We start from the raw sequence: 23022 nt of genomic DNA, 5'->3' as shown, positions 1-23022 counted from the left end.
CTAGCAGCAGGACCGAATGGAGAGAGGAACCATGGTTTCAAGGCACAAGGAAGGGGCCCAGCTTTAGAAACAGGATAGATATGGAGACTGGGCATCAGTCAGGCCCAAAGGCAAGACATATACTGACCACTGCCACTAACTTGTTCTTATTGTAAAAGACTACACGAGCAATACATGTTCATGACAGAAATCAGAAAAAGTTAGATATACAAATAGTCAAAGAAAGAAAAAACACCTACAACCCCACCAATGTTAATATTTTAATGTGTATCCTTTCAGATTGTTCTTATACATACACATATACATTTTCAAACAAAATAGGATAATGCATACTATCCTATACTCTATTTCAATATTATAAGTATTTTCTACCCACATTTTTAACATTGCAGAATATTCCACTGTGCAGATGAATAATATATAACCTTTTATTGTTGAACATTTAATTATTTCTACTTTTCCCCAGCTATAAACAATGCTGCAGTGGACTTCTTTATAGCTAAATATTTATGTACACATTTATTTAAATTTCTAAAACTGGACTAGCTGTCTGGTCAAAGTGATGGGCATTTTAAATCTAAAGCTCTTCACACACATAGCAAAGCTGCCTTTCAGAAAGATTTTGCTTTTGTTTTTAACATGGACAGCAATAAGATAGTACATATTTTCTCTTTCTCTCATCAAAATGGTTTATTATCATCTTATAGGTTAAAAAAATATGGCACCGTGCTTTAGTTACTAATGAGGTTGACCACGTTTCCATTTGCATTTCTTTCATTATTTTCCAGTTCATCATCTTCGTCCCTTTTAAAATGGATGTTTTTTAAATTATTGATTTAAATTTTTACATATTAAGGACACTAACCTATGGTCAAATTATATGTTATAAATGGCTCTGCTCAATGATTTGTTAATTATCTTTGACACAGTTATTTTTAATTTTTATATGCTCAAATCTACCAATACTTTCATCCTTGGAAAGTCCCTTCCCTCATTTATAATAGTCTACTATACATATTCCCCTAAACTATGAGGTAAATGGTGTTTATCATCAAATATTTCTGGCTCTTTCTCTTTGAGAACATATGTCAGCTTATATTTTTTGTCCACTTTGGTGTTAGGTGTGGCCATGAGATTTGCTCTTTACTCAATGAAATTGGTATGCATCATTTCAAAGTTTCCAAATGGAAGCTCTAAGAACCAGAGTAGTTAACCAGGGTCCCACTTTCCCTCTGCACAGAAACCATCAGTGTCCCAGACAGTGGTTATGCTGTTAACCTAAGTCCTAGAGTGAGGATGATAGAACTACGTCCCCACCCTATCTGGGGTTAATATGATCATGAGCAAGAAATAAACCTCTGTTGTCTTAAGTTGCTGAGATTTTTGGATTTACATGTTGCCACAGTATCCCAGGTGGCTCAGTGGTAAAGAATCTGCCTGCCAGTGCAGGAGACCTGGGTTCGATCCCTGGGTTGGGAAGATTGCCTGGAGAAGGAAATGGCAACTCATTCCAGTATTCTTGCCCGGGAAATCCCATGTACAGAGGAGACTGGTGAGTTACAGTCCATGGGGTCACAAAGAGCCGGTCATGACTCTGTGACTAACCAAACAACAACCAACAGTATAATCTACTGCCTCCTGACAAAATCAGGAAATTTTATTTAGCAATTTGATAAAATCATTTGGTAGTAAAATCATTAGCTCATCTGAAATTTATGTTGAAACTAAATTGCTGGAGTCCAAAATATAGCCCTACCACTTACTAGATGTGTGATAGCAGGGAAGTTACTGGCCTTCTTAGAGTCTCAGTTTCCTCTATGCCATACATATACAATATTAATATCTACTTCAAAGTCTACTGTAGGACTTAATTAATATACATAGAGTGCTTAAAGCAGTGCCTAATACATGGTGAGTACGTATTATTACAATGTTAGCTGCAGTCATTACTACTACTGCTACGACTTTAAATTTTATTCCATATTCTATAGTTTTCCCCCCAGTATATTTAATTTCAGGTTTGTTTTTATTTCTATGGCTTAAGACCACCATGTTTCTTCACTGTGAAATTTTGTTTATGCTCATTTCTGGAAAATTCTCAGCCATTATCTTTTTGAAAGATGCCTCTCTAGTTCTCTAGTCACTCCTACCTGACTCCTACAGATCGAAGGTTGACCAACACTCATTCAACCTGCTGCAACTCTTAATCAGTTTCACCCCTCTGTGCTCTGGTGCTTGGGATATGACAAAGGAAACAGACAGATAAACAAAAAACCTCCCTTAAGGAGCCTGATTGGGGCGGGGGTGGGGGGGGAGATAAATAGCAAACGTTATAAGTAATTACATTATATAACATATTGGTTGGTGACTGCTACAAGAACAAAGTAAAGGGGGGATCAGTTCAGTTCAGTTCAGTCGCTCAGTCATGTCCGACTCTTTGAGACCCCATGAATCACAGCACGCCAGGCCTCCCTGTCCATCACCAACTCCCAGAGTTCATTCACACTCGCGTTCATCGAGTCAGTGATGCCATCCAGCCATCTCATCCTTGGTTGTCCCCTTCTCCTCCTGCCCCCAATCTCTCCCAGCATCAAAGTCTTTTCCAATGAGTCAACTCTTCGCATGAGGTGGCCAAAGTATTGGAGTTTCAGCTTTAGCATCATTCCTTCCAAAGAAATCCCAGGATTGATAAGGAAGGGAACTGCCATTTTAAAGAGAACAATCAGGGTGAACTTCATTGAGAAGGTAATATCTGATGGAAGACCTGAAAGAACTTGAGGATATTAACATTTAGATATCAGGGGGAAGAGCATGCCAGGCAGAAAAGCCAATAATGGCAGCGGTGCTAAGGCAGAAGTGTGCCTGATGTGCTGGAGAAAACGAAGCGTGGCTGGAGCAGATGAGTGGAAAGAGATATGTGAGAGAGGAAGAGAGGCCAAATTATGCCAGGCATTGTCAGGATCTTGGCTTTTATTGGGAGTGAAGTTCAGCTCCACTGCAAAGTTTTCAGCAGAATAATGAAATGATCTAACTTACTTTATAAGGATTCCTCTAGTAACTATGAAGAGAACTGGCCGTGGGAGGTGGGGGGTGCGGTGGGGGGTCGGGGGAGGCAAGGGCAGAGGCAGGGAAGCCCTGCAGAAGATTATGACAATGATGGGGACTAAGACGCTGGCAGTCTGCAGTGGCCACTAGGTCACGCGGCCCAGACCCTCTTTAGGAATAGAGGACTTATGTTGCCTGGCTCTTTACATTATATATACCAAATTATTATTTCTCATATTTAAAAGAATAAATGATTTCAATATTTTATTTGGTAAACAGGTATTTAACTGAATTATAATTCTAATGGTTTTCAATTAATTCCTATATTTGATAATTATTTTGTATCCTTTCTGGTATCTATAACTTAATTTTTCTTATTCAAGGAAAGGTACTCTTTTTCCAGAGCCTCTGGAAGAAACACAGACAGCCCTGATAACAGCTTGATTTTAGCCCACTAAAGCTCATTTCAAAAAACTTCCAATCTTCAGACAGAACTGTAGGAGAATATATTTGTTTTAAGCCACTAAATTTATGTTAATTTGTTATAGCAGCACCAATCAGCTAATACAACTAATATAACTAATAAAATTATACAATTAATGTAACAATAAATAACTACTAATAAACTAATACAAATAAAATAAATAAATACAAATAAATAATGCAAAAGGAAGTATACTTACAAATATCCTTCTATCATTGCCTAGAGGGAAGACAGTTCCTAAAGAAATGTTTGTATTAACTTTCTCTTTGAAACTGGTGGGAACATAGTAATGTTAGGAGAAGTTCTGTGCTTAAATATATACCCCTCAAATCCCTATTGCCTTAGAGAAGACAAGATATCTGAAACTGCTCTTGAGAGAACATCAGTGACTGTAGCGTGACTCTGATAAGCCAGAGATGGGATGTTACACATTCTGTACTGACATGCAACCCCAGCATGCACGCAGCGAGCTGCCAACTCCTATCTTAACCTGAGCTGTTTTAACTTCTGAGATCCAATTTTGTATCTGTAATGAAGTTACAGTTCAACTGTACATTTGCTAGAAATGTTGTGACTGTATGAAGATGACAGTTTCAATCAAATTGAAAAATTCAACTTTGATTACTCACTAATTAAGTAAAAATTGAACTTTATGTGGATGAGATTACATATGCAATGATTTACTTCATTTAGAAAAGTTGGGAGTGTAAGCATAAGCTGCATGTGTAAGTCTGAACTACAGTTTTATAGCAGAATTACACCTAACAGTTCTACATACAGCTGCAAAAGATCTACATGGACTAAAGCTTTCTTTAGTTTTTGAAAAGACATTTATAACTAATGTTTCTGAGAAATAAGTTATTAATGTAATAAAAAGCATATAAGAAATGATGTACATCTGTTGGAAAAATCAGTTTAACTTACAATTATTGCACAATTTTAAAATTTGTGGTGCGTCTTGTATTTTTATCCAAGCTAATCTGGAGAATTTTCAAATGATAAAATTTCAAGAATCACTTTTTGAAGCCCTCTGCCCTAATTTAAATTTTCATAAACCAAAGAGCAATTAGGCTTACAAGGCTTTGAAATGGAATAGACCTAGCCTGGGTCCTGGTAGCTATAAGGTATAGTTTGAGCTCTGAGCCTCTGCTTCTTCATCTATAAAACACAAATAAGGCTACCTGTTGTAAGAACTGGCTATAAAGTACATAAAGCATCTAGAGCAGTTCTTGGCACCTAATAAGCACTCTCTAAGTAAATGATCAAGATAGTGCTGATAATCTCACTTCCAATCAGAGAATACTGGGAGAAAAATAAACAGACTTCTGGTTTAGTTTCATGCTTGGCTAAGGACTCTCATCCTCTTATCACATTCTTACAGAGAAAAATACACCTTAAAAATCCTTCTCTGACCTGTTCCCTTGATTTCTAATGTTATTCATTCTTCCTGTGTTTCTGATCTTAACTTCTATGCATGCTAAGTCACTTTAGTTGTGTCCAACTCTTTGCGACCCTATGGATCATAGCCTATCAGGCTCCTCTCTCCATGGGATTCTCCAGGCAAGAATACTGGAGTGGACTGCCATGCCCTCCTCCAGGGCATCTTCCTGACGCAGGGATCAAACCCACATCTCTTGAGTCTCCTGCACTGGCAGGAGAGTTCTTTACCACTAGTGCCATCTTGGAAGCCCAATACTTAGAACTATCCAAAGCCTGCAGACTCAGGCATTCTTGATTCTTCCTTCTCGCTCAACATGCATATTTAGCCAGTCACCAAAATCCTCCTGACTCTACCTTTGACAGTTTCTTTCTTCTTTCCTCTCTCCCTCCCTTCCTTCTTTCCTTCTCCTTCTCTTCATCCCTCCCTCCCTCCCTCCCTCCCTCCCTCCTTCAAGTATTTACTTGAACATCTACTATGTGGCACGCATGGTTCTAAAGACTGAGAATGAAATGAATGAAAAAAAAATCCCAAATCCCTGTCCTTACAGTGTTTATGGTTTTGTGAAGGGAGATAGAGGGGAAAAAGTGAAATATATTGTATGTTATTTGGTGGTAAGTGCTACAGAGGAAAATAATGCAGACAAGAGGGATAATGCATGCTCACATGTATATATTAGTAAAAGTTTGATGTGTATTTTAATCAGGAACTTAAAAGTGGTCAGGAAATGGATCTGGGGTAATAATAAGAGTTTGGGCCAAGTAACAGCTCCCTGGGACTAGGTGCACAAGCCTGGAGTTGAAGGGAGAGGTCCAAAAAGACCAAAAAGACAAGACAAACATAAATTTGGGAGGTGTCAGTGTATAGTATTTAAAGTCATGAGAATAAATGTATGGTATTTAAAGTCATGAGAATAAACGAGATCACCAATGGCAAGAACAGGGGGAAAAAAGAGGTTCAATGGCTTATCTTGGGGTACTCCAGGGTAAGACAGGAAAATAAAGAGAAACCAGCAAAGCTGAATGAGAGTGCCAGCTAGTAAGATAGAAGGAAACCTGAGAGCATGATATCCTAGAAGCCAATGAAGAGGGAGAATCCAAGAGAGGGTGTGATTGGGTGACCAAACAGATAAAGTAAGGTGAGAAATGGGAAATGATCACTGGATTCAGCAACATGAAATAAGTTTAGTGGGATAGGTTGGAAGAGAAAAAGACTCATTAAGGAAGGTTCAAGAGAGAACAGGAGGATAAGACTTAGAAACAGTATCTACAGATTTAAAAATAGAACTTTCACCAACTCAGGGAATAGGGGAATGGTGCATTAGCTGGATGCGATGAAGAATCAGGGAAGATTTTTGTTTCACTTTTTTTTTGCTTTTTTTCTCAGATGAGAGAAATAATAGCACATTTGTATAGTGAGAGGAGTGATCCGATAGAGACAGGAAAACTGACGATGGAAAAACTAACAATTTCATTGCTTTTGAGTACCAAGGGGAAATGAGTTTCAGTGTCCAAATGCAAGGATTGGTTTTGTTATAAATAAAGCATGGATAATGTATCCATAATAAGAGAAAGGGAGCTGAGTATATTGGTGTAGATGCAGGTACGAGGAATACAGGTGGTGGTGGAAGTATGTGTGTGTGTGTCTTTGGGGGGTTGTTCTCAGAGCTTTTATTTTTTTCAGAAACAGGACTCAGAGTCATTAGCTGAGACAGAAGAGGTGGAGATTTGAAGAGAGGGGAGGTATGAGAAGTCTTCTAGGAGAACGGATGAAAATTTGACTAGGGAAATGAAGTAGAAATGCCAAAGAAAAGGACTTTCTTGAGGTTCTTGTCCATGAATTTAAATAAAACCAGTTATCATGGTTGCATGTTTTTCTCCAGCCACTTTCAAACGCACACTGTAGCCACAGAATCGGTGGATAGCCGTACTTAACCAGGATTAAGGTTTTGCCAGGTGATTACTACTAGAAAGCAGGAGAAGGGCAAGCGAGTTGAACATGCATTGAAGATGAAGTGATTATAATGGTAAGTCATGGTACTGATGGAGAAGGCAATGGCACCCCACTCCAGTACTATTGCCTGGAAAATCCCATGGCTGGAGGAGCCTGGTGGGCTGCAGTCCATGGGGTCGCTAGGAGTCAGACACGACTGGGCGACCTCACTTTCACTTTTCACTTTCATGCATTGGAGAAGGAAATGGCAACCCACTCCAGTGTTCTTGCCTGGAGAATCCCAGGGATGGGGGAGCCTGGTGGGCTGCCGTCTATGGGGTCGCACAGAGTCGGACACGACGGAAGCGACTTAGCAGCAGCATGGTACTGACACGTCTCACATTTGTTCTCTGTTCACACAGGCCTTGTTCTACCTCAAGCGCTTGTTAAGGCTAGCCTGAACTGCCAGAGCTGTTCACCACCATGCGAAGCTAATCTCTCCTCATTAATCACCATGTGCATATGGCGCATGCTTATTTTTGCTTTTCCCATTCTCCTAACTCTTTGTCTTTTAAGAACCAGACATTTCCTCAGAGGAAAAAAAATACCAAATGATTTCATTTACATGTGGAATCTTAAAAAAAACAACCCACAAATGGACAAACAAAACAGCAATAGATTCATAGATACACAGCCAGGGGTGGGGGGGCTGAACAAAATAGGTGAAGAGGATTAAGAGGAACAAGATTCCAGTTATAAAAGAAATAAATCATGAGGATGTAATGTATAGCACAGGGAATACAGTCAACAATAACTGGAATAACTTTGTATAGTGACAGTTACTAGACTTATTATGGTGATCAATTTGTAATGTATATAAATGTCAAGTCACTATATTGTATATCTAAAAATAATATAATATGTCAACCACACTTCTATAAAAAGTTAAAAAAATTTTAAGATAAAGGAAAAAGAACCAGACATTTCTTATAACATTTCTATTCTAAAGCCACCACTAAGCTGAACTACTCCCAGAATTTATTTCCCCTTTAATTGTATTTGCATGGAACATTGCATAAACCTCTATCAGAACATTTATCAAATTATAACTGTATATTTGCCTTTCCCTCATTTTTCACTAAAATGTGAGCTTAATAAACATTTTCTTATGCAGTGCCTGTAACAGAACAGACACTCCATAATTTGACATGAATACATGAATACATGAATAAAGGACATCTGATTGCACCTGGGCCTTTCTTAAACTCCATTCAATGGCATTAAAATATTTCTAACTATGGCATATCCTAGCTTCTCTGGTGGCTTGGTGATAAAGAATCCACCTGCCAATGCAGGAGACGCGGGTTTGATTCTTGGATGAGGAAGACCCCCTGGAGAAGGAGATGGCAACCTACTCCAGCATTCTTGCCTGGGAAATCCCACAGACAGAGGATCCTGGTGGCCTACAGTCCATGGGGCTGCAAAAGGGTTAGGTATGACAGTGACTAAACAGCAGCAACAACAAAATGGCATATCCTAATATGTCAGTATTTCTACTAAGCATATGCTAGATAAGCCAAGCATATGGAGAATTTGTCAGAAAACAGAAAGAGTAATTCCTATGTCTTCTCTTTACATTCAAAAGTTCTCCCCTGTAAGTACTTTATATACTTTGGACAAGTCAACTTTTATAGGTTGTCATGATATCATTAAGTACTCAAATCTGAAACTAAATTGTCAAACGACCCAATTTACTTACATGGAATAAAGGGTTGTCTTCTGTTTGAACAAATTTTAAAACTCTGACATAATTTAAAATTTTCAGCGCAACTAAGTATTTTTAAGAATTTCACACAAAATAAATGCTAAACTTTGGAATACTAAAAAACTGACTTATTACTCAAAATGTTATTTCTATAATGTTCAATGCTGTTGCTTAAAAAAATTCAGGTAACTAACATGAGTCCCTCAGAAGACAGAAGAGTGCCTGTGTATCCGTGTAACACAGGCCCAGATTCTCCTTCAGGAGGAACTACTGGAGACTTTCTCATCTATATATGGACACAGCAAGGCCACATGCTGTCAAATTTTGTAGTCTAGTCACAAAATCCAATACATGGGTTATGACACAGAGTGTGCTAGAAAATTAAGTTCACTCCACTAACATCAACAGTTTTCCCATTGAGTAGTTATGTTGCTAGGCAGCTCTGCCAGAAAGCCCATAATTAGTGATAAGAAAAGGCTTTCTTCTTTCTTATCTCATATATACATACACATTTGAGGGCATGTACATACATGTATAGGGATACAAATTTTTTTCAGAAAAAAATCACAACTCAATTTCTGATAATATTGTTTTCAATGCAAAAAATTACATATACTTTTATTACTTAAAATGAACTTCTCTATGACAAGTCAAACTAATGATAAAATTAATTATGAACAAGTATCATCATGAAAAGTATTTTCTTCGTAACTATCCATATGAGGAAAATTTTGTTCTGCAAAATTCCCAAAGACAGAACTTAGGTGTTACAATTATCCATTTATTTATGTTGTAAGGACAAAGATCCACATTAAACCTTTACAAAGTATGGAGAATAGCAGAGGCTATGAGATCTATAACTGAAAAAAATTACAGGAAATCTAAAAATAATATAATTTGGACTAAAATATTGATAAAATGGAAAATAAAGGTTAAAGTATACTCCTATAGTACTTACTATCTGTGATATTGATTAATACCTAATGCTTTACACACATACTTTAAAACAATTTCAAAACATTTTTGCCTCTTTAACTAGAATGTAAGCCCATCAAAGGTGGTATCATTATATAAAAGAGTCAATAAATATTTACCGATGACCATTCTGCTTTTTCTCAGAGAACGCATCCATTGTTTATAGTTATGTTTGTCAGACTCTGTCACTTATAAGTTTCCCAAGTTTATGTGGTGCACAAAGATGAATATGTCTTCAAGGGTTAATCCTGGCACTATGTGGAGAAACTGTAACGACTCCTATTTAAAATGTTACCCTTATAACCCTGTTCATCAAATGAGGCAGGTTTTTCATCTGGCAAGTCCCTTTCACCACCACCAAAAAGCTTTTGTAGCTGTGAATTTAAATTGACAATCCTCTTCTCTCCAGCCACCAAAGGGGCAGAAATTGCGACATTTCCACTTTACCCACACACTGAAGTAGAATAGTCAGCACACTACAAACTATATGATTATTGGCCTTTGGCTATTACTATAATTTATGTATTCATGTTTAGTGTCATAATAGCTTCATGTTCAGGATCTAAATAGCTATCATAGGGAGGACCAAAAACTTTTGTTTCATATTTGTAATACTGTGCAATATTAACTAATTCGTTTCATTTAGAAGTCCGTTGATAAAAAGATCCTTCACATCTAGAACTAAACTCTTAACTAAAGAAAATCTACAGCCCTCTACAATGACAATAAATGTGTAATCACACAAAGCACAAGGCCATGACACTATGTTTATGTCCTGCTGAGAAGCAGAGCAAGTCGGGAAAGGTATTTGTGAATAAGTGATATTCTAGTTGAAAGCTGAAGGAAAAATAGGGATTTAGTAGGGAAAAAGGGGAGGGCAACGGTCTTTTACATCAAAGGAATTGCAGGTCTGAGGACCCTGAGGTAGAAAAAAGCATAAGGGACATGAGGAGTAAAAGATCAGAGTGGTTGGAATGCGTAGTGCCACAGTGTTAGCGCAGAGGTGAACCGTGAGGCTCAAGACGTGAACCAGCACATCCAGGGTCATTGGGCCTTGTGAAGGATTTTGGTATTTGGGATTTAATCTCACAAGTAACATGAACTGATTGGTGTTTTCATAAGACCACTTTGAGCAATAAGGCAAGAAAAAGAAAGAAAAGGCATCCAAGTAGGGATGGGTGTCCCTGGTGGCTCAGCTGGCAAAGAATCTACTTGCAATGTGGAGGCCTGGGTTTGATCTCTGGGTTGGGAAGATCCCCTGGAGAAGGGAATGGCTACCCACTCCAGTATTCTGGCCTGGAGAATCCAAGGACTGTATAGCCCATGGGCTTGCAAAGAGTTGCACATGACTGAGCAACTTTTACTTTCAAGTAGGAAAGAAAGAAATAATCTCTACTTATAGACGATATGATATTATATATAGAAAATCCTAAAGGCTCCATCCAAAATCTGCTAGAATTAATCAATGAATTCAGTAAAATTGCAGGATATAAAATCAATATACAGAGAACAGTTGTGTTTCTATACACTAAGGACAAAAAGCTGAAAAAGAAATAATTACATTCACTATAGCATAAAAAAGACCAATAAAATACGAAGGAATAAATTTAACCAAGGAGGTGAAAGATCTGTACACTTAAAACTACAAGACTTTGATGAAAGAAGCAGAAGACACAAATGGAACAATATCCTATGTTCATGGATCAGAAGTTGCACTGTTAAAATGCCATATTACCCAAAGCCATCTACAGATTCAATGCATTCCTATTAAAATTGCAATGGGCATTTTTAACAGAAATAGAAAAACGATCCTAAAATTTGTGTAGAGCCACAAAAGAAACTGTGTAGACAAAGCAATCTCAAGGAAGAATAACAAAGCATCATACTTCCCGATTTCAAGCTATGCTACACAGTTATAGTAATCAGAGCAGTAAAGCACTGGCATAAAAGTAGACACAGGAACCAATGGAACAGAATTGAGAGCCCAAAAACAAACCACACATACACAGTTAACTAATATTTAACAAGGGAGCCAAGAATATTCAGTGGAGAAAAGACAGTATCTTCAATAAATAGGGCTGGGAAAACCGGATAACCACATGCAGAAGAATGAAATTAGACTTGTACCTTATACCACTCACAAAAATGAACTTGAAATGGACTTAAGACTTTAAACATAAGACCTAAATTCCTAGACATAAAATTCCTAGAAGAAATCATAGAAAAAAGCTCCCTGACTTATATCTTCATGGTAATTTCCTTTTATGATAGTGAAAAACAAGCTAAAAAGCAAAAATAGATAAATGAAACTATATCAAACTAAAAACCATTATAAAGCAAAAGAAACTAAAAACAAAATGAAAAGGCAACCTACAGGAAGGGAGAAAATATTTGCAAATATTATGTCTGATATGAGGCTAACAGCCAAAATTTATTAAGAATTTGACAATTCAATATCAAAAAACAAACAACCCAATTAAAAAGTGGGCAAAGGAAATTAATAGAAGTTTTCCAAATAAGACATACAAATGGCCAACAGGTACATGAAAAAGTATGCAACTTTACTAATCATCAGGGAAATGCAAATCAAAACCAGAATGTTATCACCTCATACCTGTTAAAATGGCTAACATAAAAAAAAAAAAGGACAAGTGTTGGTGAGGGTACAGAGAAAAATGAGCCCTAGTGCACTGCTCGTAGGAATTCAAGTGGGTACAGCCACTAAGAAATCAAGTCTTAGAGGTTACTCAAACCTGCTCTTGACAGAGGGCTACCCTCTGAGTGGAGGCAGGAAGCCCCTGACTTCTGAAATTTTGCATCTACAACACAGAGCTGAGAAGAATGAGAAATACTGGTTACCTGAACCTTTTATGGGCTTCCCTGGTGGCTCAGATGATAAAGAATCCACCCGCAACGCAGCAGACCTGGGTTCGATCTCTGGGTTGGGAAGCTCCCCTGAAGGAGGGCATGGCAACCCACTCCAGTACTCTTGCCTGGAGAATCCCCATGGACAGAGAAGCCAGGCTATAGTCATGGGGTTGCAAAGGATCAGACACGACTGAGCGACTAAGCACAGCACAGAGCCTTCTGTAGAGATGCTGCAGTCTTTGACTAGAAATGGTTTGAAAAAGGAACCCCATCTTCCTAGCCACACTCAGTTGAATTGAAGCTTCCATCATAATGATCTGGGGCTATGAGGAGGGAGAGAGTGCATCATGGCTCAAGTGCTACAGACTGATTTGAGACTTAGTCACTTCTCCTGAATAAATGTTTTCATTTGCTGACTTGACGTTTAATCTTAAAAGATAGTTTCCAGATACTTTAAATGTTGTTGTTGTTGTTGTTTTTGCTTTTTAAATAATTTTCACTGGTTTTGATTTTTCTAATAGGGATGGCTCTGTGGACCTCTTTATGCTACAATACCAAAAGCGATCATTTCTACTCAGTATTTCAGTTCAGAAACAAGAATTACTATATAAATGAAGCTTTAACTTTATTGTACATTCAAAATTTGACTGAGTACCAAAAAATAGGTATCAGGCTACATATTTGCTACATAAGTAAAAAAACTTTAAGGTTTTTATATTGCCCAAATTTTAATTAATAACAATATGTTAAAAAATGGGATTTTAAGTCTTAAGTGTTTTTAAAATTTTAAAAATTAATAGCATATTTGAAATCATGGAAATTCCCTTAAAATTCTTTCCAAGGTTATTTCAAAGTTTAATTTTATAAATAAATTTTATAAAATCTTTTGGACTTTAGTTCTTGGAATATACAATTAATTAAACCTTCTAGAGAGATTCTTATTTAACTCTTAAACAGATACACAACTACAACCACTATTACCATCAGAGACCTGCTAATTCGACATCTGGGACTGATTTACATTTAGTCAAGCAGAAACTGCCATGTGGAATCTCGATGTTTTTTCCATGAGACATATTGACATTCACTCAAAATCATATTATCTATCTATCTATCTTATATCTATCTATGTGTTTGTGATCTTTAAAAAAAGAATATCATTTAAGAATATCATTTAATTCTATATAAATCACATATTTCCTAATTGTGATGTTTCTATGTTGTTTCTTTTTCATCAGGTAAATCCAAACATCCACAGTATCACCATATGATGTGATCAAGGAGTATTCACAACTCTTCAAGCTGATTTCAAAGCACTTAATTATTTACTCAAGACCTTTAATAGAAAAGTATCATGTAAAAATGCTTTCTCTAAACATCTTGGGACAGCTGAAATATGAAGTAAGACACTCAATTTAAGAATCTGTGCCTATACCTCCCCTGGTTGGAACAGAGATGAAGCTCTTATCCTCCCCCCTAGTCCCTTGTAAGAACAAAAGTTAACCTGATCCCAAATTTGGAAAATTTAATTTTATAAAAAAGAAATATGGCGTGGATTTTAGGAGGATTCAGTTAACAACGGAGATATTTTCTACAGTAGCCTGAGTTAGAGAATTTAAAACAAGAACATTATATATTTTAATTTTTCAACTTACCTGATATAAATAATCTTCAAATACAAAATAATAATCATCATTGCTTGCTGTCAATTTCACATCCTATAATTAAAAGTAGAGAGCACTGAAAAGAATTTAAATGAGTATGTTTATAGTACTAAGACACAATGTAACATACAGAAATAATACTGAAATGATTTTATTACTTCACATATGATTATAAACTTCTCAATTAGATTTTATCACTGGGTTTATCAGAAATAAATTTATGAAGTTACTTGGCTGATATATGTGACACATTACTTAACTTCAGATTGTTTACACTTATTTGGGTTACATTAGTAATTTCTTCTTATTTATTTCAATTTTATCTCCTTTGAATCCAATATTTAGGTATCTTAAAATTAGAAAAGCATTTGCAGTCACAATGTCCAAAAGCAGCCGTAAAAATCTGGCCTCAAATTACTGTTCAATTTGGTCCTCCATTGTTCAAGCCCACATTCATGCCATTCCATCAAAATACCAAAAATCTTTGATGTTTTTGTAATTATTCATGTGCAAGTCATCACTTGTTAGCAAACAAGACAAAGTTTATCTTCAATATCACCAGCAAGAAAACATACATGGTAGAAATATTGGAGAATGAGAAATACTGGTTACACATCCCAAAGAAATATTACAGAAATCTATGAAAATATTGCCCAACCTACAAAATTCAATTGGGCTATTGATCAAAACAGCAATTAGAGGAGGATAAAATGACTTGTGGATGACCCTGGAGATAGTGAATATGTGCCGAGCCTAGAAAAACTGAAAGACACAGATTAAGAGAAAAGAAAGGAGTCAGTCTAAGTAACAACATGGGCAGAAGTATAGATCACACAATCTCAAGGATGATGATGTTGCCTCTAAGGGGTTTTCATTCCTGGGGATCAAAAGTTTTTACATAGTACAATGGCTTATGGACCTCCAAAGCTTCTTCTATTCAACAGAATCTTATTCTTTGGTATTTAATTTTTATATTAGAGAAGATTTTCTCTTTTATGAAGAAAAGGTTGAGAAACACTGATATGAACTGTCAGATCACAGTAAGCAGTAGAAAATTGTAGGTGGTGTGGATTCAAGACAAGTTTGTGAGAAAAAAATACAATCCAGAGAGAATCATTAGTTATTTTAGCTTAGGGAGGGTTTGATGATGTTCTGTACTTAAGCATTGCCTTGTTTCCTTCATTTCTTTAACCACTAAAATAATTCTAATTTTCAGTTAAATTAAAAAGGAATCTTTGCCAAAGGGATTTGTAATGAAACTTCAAATGATTATTTTTTTAATGCTCATTCCCTTAAGGGCTGACTTTAATAATATTTGGAGTTGTTCCAGTAAGATCAGCAGAGTTTAACTAACATAAGTAAACACTCATGCTGTGGATCGTCAGGACTGATTCTACCAAAACTTACATTCAGCTGTTCAGACACAAGCTGTTTACCTCTTTCTCATGACAGATTTGCTTTACTGATTCTAACTGAAATTCATGTTGGCAGCAAAGGGAACTCTCATGCTAGCACTCTTGGATTTTTTGAACTTCTCTTGTGAGTCTTCTCTCATTTGAACAGAGAGGAGATTAAAAGTCTTAAAGCCCAAAATATCTCTTCAGTTCAGTTCAGTTCAGTTGCCAAGTCGTGTCCGACTATTTGCGACCCCATGAATCGCAGCACGCCAGCCCTCCCTGTCCATCAACTACTCCCGGAGTTCACTCAAACTCACGTCCATTGAGTCGGTGATGCCATCCAGCCATCTCATCCTCTGTCATCCCCTTCTCCTCCTGCCCCCAATCCCTCCCAGCATCAGAGTCTTTTCCAATGAGTCAACTCTTCACATGAGGTGGCCAAAGTTTCCTTCCAAAGAAATCCCAGGGCTGATCTCCTTTAGAATGGACTCGTTGGATCTCCTTGCAGTCCAAGGGACTCTCAAGTCTTCTCCAACACCACAGTTCAAAAGCATCCATTCTCCTCTCTTAAGCTGTTGCTAAAATAATCCCCCGTGTACAGTCATTTGACCTCAAAGTCGATAGCAGTACCTGTGATCCAAATCTATGTAAAAACTTCAAGAGGTTTTCAAAAGAGTCAAGACTTTTCATCAAAAGACTGCATCCTCTTAATTCCCCTCATCCTCCTCCCTGTAGAGCAGAGTGGTTAAAGGTACGGGTTGTGAAATCAGATTACCGAGATTCAAATCTTGGCTTTACTACTTAATACACGAATTTAAACAGACTTCTTTACTCTTTGTCTACCTTCGTTCCCTCGTCTGTAAGACAGCGAAGTAACAGTATTAATACTTCCTACTTTGCTATAATACATGCATCAATATGTGGCTGGTGAGTAAGGAAGTGATGTCAGTATAACATCAGAATTGTGTTGGTTCAAATGCAATTTTCTTTTAAAAAGAGAAGTCAGAACAGCAGAAGTAGAATTATATCCTTCAGCAGGAAAGGGCAAAGCCTTCTGCAGGCATGAGCCCTTTGCCTGTTTCCAAGAGAATGGAAATTTCAAGAAAATGGAAAATGAATGATTGCATGGGGTCCCTGTCTCTAGAGAGGCACACCCCCAGCCTTGCATATCTCTTAACTGCTGCACTTCCTCTTGTGCCCACCTGAACAGCAGCCCCAGTGGCTCTGTGCAACTGAATTATTTTAGCACTTAAACACTTTGTTATTTCTGTACATTTTTAATAATTCCTGCAGGAGCAGCATGCCTGAGCTGTCCAGTTCATCTCCCAATGATTGTTTCTGTTAGCACTTTGGCTATAAAGTTTCAAAAGCTATCCCAACCCTATTTTTCCTATAAGCCTTACTATTTTTAATGCATGATCTTGTAGAATGCAACTTTTTTTTCAGGAAAAAAAAAAAAGAATTATCATTTATAGCCCAAATGCCAGTATCTACTCCCCTGGGGTAGCTGTCAGGATCAGATGCCAATCTATGTAAAGAGTCTGGAGCACTGCATGACACACAGTAAGCAATCATTAAATGCTAGCAGTCACTGTTTTTATTAACTTCTGTTATCTTCTACCCAGACAAATCTTTGGTTCTTCTTTCCCCTGTTTCTGAGGTCTGGAATAATATGCCCTTTCTCCTCTATCTTACAAGTTCTAAATCTAAAATCCAAGTCTTTTAAACAACCCAATTATGAATCCAGAATAAACCCTATACCATGCTTTTAGCATCTACATTTCAACTCTCAATAACAGATGCCTAGAAACAAAAACTCACTGAATCCCTATCATAAAACTTGAGATGTGTTTAACTCTATGTCTAGAAATCAAAAACTGGAAATAAGCTGTGACTTCAATATAATAAAATAAACAAGCAGTCCCTAAAGAATTGTGAGATAAATAAGATAAAGAAATCCATAATCTGATTTTTTCTTTTAGTAGATTTTCTGTATAGTTTGAGTGGAAAATTGGAATTTATAAGGACAAAAAATATCATTCCCTTAATCAATAAATGGGAGGGTCAAGAAAGGATTGTGAAGACAGCTGCAAAGTGAAAGATAACATTGAATAGAAACTGCAGATTTTGAAGGTCAACCTTATCGTCCTAAGTATAATGATCATTTAAAATTATTTTTCAAGGTTAATATGTATCATCATAGATAGTGCAGTACCTACATGAAGAAGACTCTTGATAACTGCTTAATGTTAACAAAATGGAAAAACATAGCTTTACTTACTTTATAAATTAGACTGTCCACCAAAAGGTCATGTTGTATCACATTTGTCTTAAGCTGCTCATAATATAAAATATCCTAGATTAAGAAAAACAAAAACATTAAAAGTCAATCATTTATAAAGTCAGCCTCAAACTTTAATAAATAGTGATCATTAATAGTATTATATACACTAAAAGAATAAGGGCTTTATTTTATTCATTACTAGAGTCTCCAGGCCTGGCTAATAGCTGATGATCAATAAACAGACTTAATCCCATCCCTTAAGATAAAATCTGGTACCTGGTAGGTATTTAATCAATGTTTGCTAAATTGATTTAACTGTAATTTAACTTTAATAGCAAATGTAGTATTTATTAAGTAATTATTAGGAACTGTTTTACCCAATATACATGTCAATCTGTTTAATCTCATATCAACAAAATAAATCTGTTCAATGATTATTATTCCCATTTACATTTGAGAAATTGAGGCCCAGAGAAAGAAGTTAACTTTCTGTTCAAGGCCACAAAGGTAGTAAGATTTGATTCCAAGAAACCCCTAGAACCTATATAAAAACCCAGAGTGACTACTCTATACTGCCTTTCTAATATCTAAATTATTATAAAAAAAAATTAAGCATACTAAATCATCCCTGGTAGTAAAAGCTATCATATAGCATATGAAAAAAAAATCAGGATTTTTTTTTGAAAAAGATTTCTTTAATTATTCATTTTTAGTTCAAAATATAATGGTTGTAACTATACAGAATGCTATATAGCTAACTTGTACATGATTTAAGCATAGGTTGGAAAAGTATGTAAATTTTTAAGAGATAATGTCAAACATTCTCATCTCATCTGGCTAATGGACAATGATAAAGGTTCAGGACTTTTAATGACATTGATCAATAGAATCAGTAGTGTACTTTAAATATGAGTCAAGGCTTTTAAAAATTAAATGAAAATTCAACTATAGCACCAGGAACTCTGCTCAATATTCTGTAATAATCTAAGTGGGAAAAGAATTTGAAAATGAATAGATACATGTATATGATGCATAAGTGAATTACTTTGTACATCTGAAACTAACACTACATTGTTAATGAACAATATTCCAATATTAAATAAATTTTTTTAATTATAAAGAATTTAGTAAAATTTTAGCAAAAAAAAAATCAGTTAAAAATAATATGGTACCATGATATTAGACAATCCAATTAACTCTAAACAGTGATAACAGGCTGAAAGTGAAGTGAAAGTGAAAGTTGCTCAGTTGTGTCCGACTCTTGGCGACCCCATGGACTATACACAGTCCATGGAACTCTTCAGGCCAGAATACTGGAGCGGGTAGACTTTCCCTTCTCCAGGGGATCATCCCAACCCAGGGATCAAACCCAGGTCTCCCTGCATTGCAGGCAGATTCCTTACCACAAGGGAAGCCGTTAAATAGAGAATAAGAAATGAGAATAAGAGAAGAAGGACAGGAAGGAGAGAAAAGGGGGGAAGGAAAAAGAAGAAAAGACAGAGGAAGAGAAACGGGGAGGAAGGATGTAAGATGCAATCCAGTTAAGGGACAGGCTAATAGTTGGTTAGGTGTTCATAATAAAGATTGAAAAAGGTCAAGATTAAGTGGGTAGTAGCTGCGTTAAAGAGAGATGGAAATACCTGACTACTTAAGCTGATCCCTGCGTTTCTCCAAATCCCTCCATCCATCCCTCGGGGACTCTAGCCCCGGCTTCCACCTCTATCCAAATACTGCTTGGCTCCCTCAGTACACCGCAGTCTGTGTGAGTTTTTCTGAAGACAGTCCCTCAGACAAGTAAGAGCTGTGGGGCAGGATCACCCGGGACAAACAAGAATATCTGATGCATGCAGCAGGCATGGCAGCGCGGTGTCCAAACCTATGTTTCCTGAAATACAATTTCTTTGTCTTAAAAAATGCCTGACACACAGTTCTCTGGTTTGAGTCAAAATGCTCATCACATAAAAATAATCTGGGGACTTGCTGGCTATTTTTAGTCATTTTAAGTTTAATTAAAAGGCCTTATTTTGTTCTCATTCATGATGTTTTGATTTCTTACCTAAAGAAAAATTATTTTACTATTTTATTTACCTTCTACTATATTTATTAAATCTACCTCTCTAGCTAGGATAAAAGAACATTTTTAAAGATAGGAACAGTACCCAACTCAAACACCAATCCTGACAGCTGGCAAAGAGCATAATACTATAGTGTTTTCTAGTGAACGCAGCAGAAAAACCGTTTATAGAGTTATGTCGCTTTTTAAAAATAAAAGGTTTAAAATTACAAACTGATACATGACCAGTAAAATAACTGAGACAATCCAGAGCTTGATAAAGAAAATTAACACTCTTTTTTTCTTCCCTCCCACCATGCTGAATAATCTAATGGTATTTATATTTGTATTAATAACATTATTTGTAACTTATATCCTTCCATACTTTTCTCCATGCTTATATAAATATATAATCATACTGAAGGGTTTTAGCTGTTGTTTGTTAACAGAAAATGGAATCATACTATACTTATTTTTCAGTTTCTAGTGATGTGTCACGGTCATCTCTCTTTTTTAAATAACTATCAACACATAAACTTTAATATTTTTAAGACTGTACTACAGATATGTCATGATTTATTTAACCATTTCCCTATAGATGGCTACTCAGGTTGTTTCTAGTTGTTACTACAAATACTACAATAAATATCCTCATGCACATATGCCTTTACTGAGCAACTTTCACTTTCACCATTTTAACTTTTCCATGGGTAAAAATAATGATTATCTTATTTTTATATTAATATAGACTTTCTTAAATACTAATAAAGTTGACTTTCTTTCATATGCTTATTGGCCACTATTTTAACTTTTCCATGGGTAAAAATAATGATTATCTTATTTTTATATTAATATAGACTTTCTTAAATACTAATAAAGTTGACTTTCTTTCATATGCTTATTGGCCATTTGAACTTTCACTTTCATGGTTTACATATTTTTCTGTTAGATTACATTTATTTCATTAATTTGTCAGATTCTTTATCTATACTGAGGATTAACATTTGTCATTTGTGTTACAAATACTTTTTCTTCAAATTAACATGTGTTTTTTTTGTTTACAGTATACATTGACAAATTTCTCTTTCTTGCTTGCCTTAGACAAGGCTCTCCTACACCACATATTTATGTAAATATTTTCCTAATTTTTCCTAAAATTGGTATTTTTAATTTACATGTTTATAACCTACCTGGAATTTATTTTTATATTTTGTAAGCCAAAAGTCTGACTGTTTTCTTTCAGAAGGATGGTTATCAGCATCATTTATAAAATAAACCATGCATTTCCAACTGAAATAAAACTTCAACATTTCTCTATCAGAAAAAGATTCAGTAGGCAGAAAATCCGTAAGGTCCAAGTTGAACTCAACAACACCACCAATAAACTGGATATGATGGACACCTTTACGCTACTTCATCCAACAACAGCAAAACACACATGATTCTCAAGCTCACATGGAACATTCACCAAGACAGAGCACATTCTGGGTCATAAAACATAGCTTTAACAAATTTAAAAGAATAGAAATCCTACAGTGTCTGCTCTCACACCCACAGTGGAATTAAACTAGAAACCAATAACAGAAAGATAACTGGAAAATACCCAAATACATGGAGATTAAACAACATACACATGGGTCAAAGAAGAAATTTCAAGCAAAATTTTAAAGTATTTTGAACTAAATGAAAAGGTAACATCAAAATTTGGGGAATGCAGTAAAAGCAATGCTTAGATGGAATTTATAGAATTAAACACAGGCATATATTAGAAAACAAGAAAGACCTAAAATAAACAAACTAAGTTTCTACCTTAGGAAATTAGGAAAAGAAGAGCAAATTAAACTGAAAGTAAGCAGAGGAGGAGAAATGATAAGAACAGAGCATGAAGAAATAAAATTGAAAACAGGAATCAATAGAAAAATATCACTGGAACCAAAAGTTGGTTCACTGAAAAGATCAAGAACAATGACGAGCCTCTAGCTAGGCTAATTAAGAAGAAAAGAGAAAGACACAGATTACCCAAATCAGAAGTGAAAGATCCTTTGAACATTAAAAGGATAATAAAGGAATACTAGGAATACTTCCCTGCCCACAGACTTGATAACCTAGATGAAATGGATCAATTACTTGAATAAGATTTGCTGATAATTTGCTGAAATTCACACAAGAAACAATATGTATAGGCCTAGATTTGTTAAAGTAACTCATTTAATAATTAATAACCTTGCAAAACAGACAGTACAAAGCCCAGAGTGGCTCACTGGTGAATTCTACCAAGCATTTAAGGGAGAGATTCTGCCAGTCTTCTACAATCTCCTTCATAGGACAGAAGCAGAGGGAGTACCTTTTAATTCATCCCATTACCCTAAAAGCAGACAAAGACATTATAAGAAAACAATTTATAAAATAAAACAATCACCAATAATAGAATATTTAAAGAGAACTTTGTATAAGCTCTGGCAAATAGACATTTTTTTTTTTTTTTGCTCCATATTTCAATTTATTCACAACCGTGATTCTTCCTAGTCATTTCTTCCTGAACATTTCTGGGAATTCCCAAAGGATTTTCATATTTTGTTTTTCTTCTACTCACCTCGGGGCCTAGCTGCCCAAAAACTCTTCTGAGATGTACTAAACAGGCTCTGAAGATCAGAGAACAAGTGTGATTTATAGTAATGCTTTGCAAATTAAGAACAATCCCATATCTGTTGTTATATCTTGGCTATTAAAAATGCTATTTTGTATTATTATTATTAGATATGTTTGATTTACATATTTTTTACATTTAAGATTAAACCTTTACATTATTTTTTTAAGTTTATTTATTTATTTATTTATTATTTTTTAATTTTTATTTTTACTTTTTTTACTTTACAATACGTATTGGTTTTGGCCTACGTTGACATGAATCCACCACGGGTGCACATGAGCTCCCAAACATGAACCCCCCTCCCACCTCCCACCCCACATCATCTCTCCGGATAAGAGCAATAAATTATGATTATAAAAGCAATCTTTGAAAAGCAAAGTAGCCCAAATTTTTAGCATCAGAGAATAATTTTACTGTATGTATCTATTCGGTATTTTATTCAGACTTAGACTATCCATTTAACTAAA

General features: G+C 35.8%; 1 protein-coding gene across 1 annotated transcript in view; it reads right to left on the bottom strand.

Annotated features, from left to right (window-relative positions):
* TBC1D19 (TBC1 domain family member 19) overlaps positions 1-23022 on the bottom strand; it is a 147325-nt gene that overhangs the window by 43754 nt on the left and 80549 nt on the right. The window contains exons 12-13 of the mRNA XM_052642094.1: positions 17850-17924; positions 14163-14225 (exon numbers count right to left, since the gene is read on the bottom strand). Of these exons, the coding sequence (XP_052498054.1) occupies positions 14163-14225; positions 17850-17924 (138 nt within the window). The remainder of the gene's footprint in view (positions 1-14162; positions 14226-17849; positions 17925-23022) is intronic.

The sequence above is a fragment of the Budorcas taxicolor genome, chromosome 6 (genome assembly GCF_023091745.1).
Source record: "Budorcas taxicolor isolate Tak-1 chromosome 6, Takin1.1, whole genome shotgun sequence".
NCBI classification, from domain to species: Eukaryota; Metazoa; Chordata; class Mammalia; order Artiodactyla; family Bovidae; genus Budorcas; species Budorcas taxicolor.
Note: the sequence above shows the minus strand (reverse complement) of the source record. Positions and strands in the feature narration are given on the sequence as shown.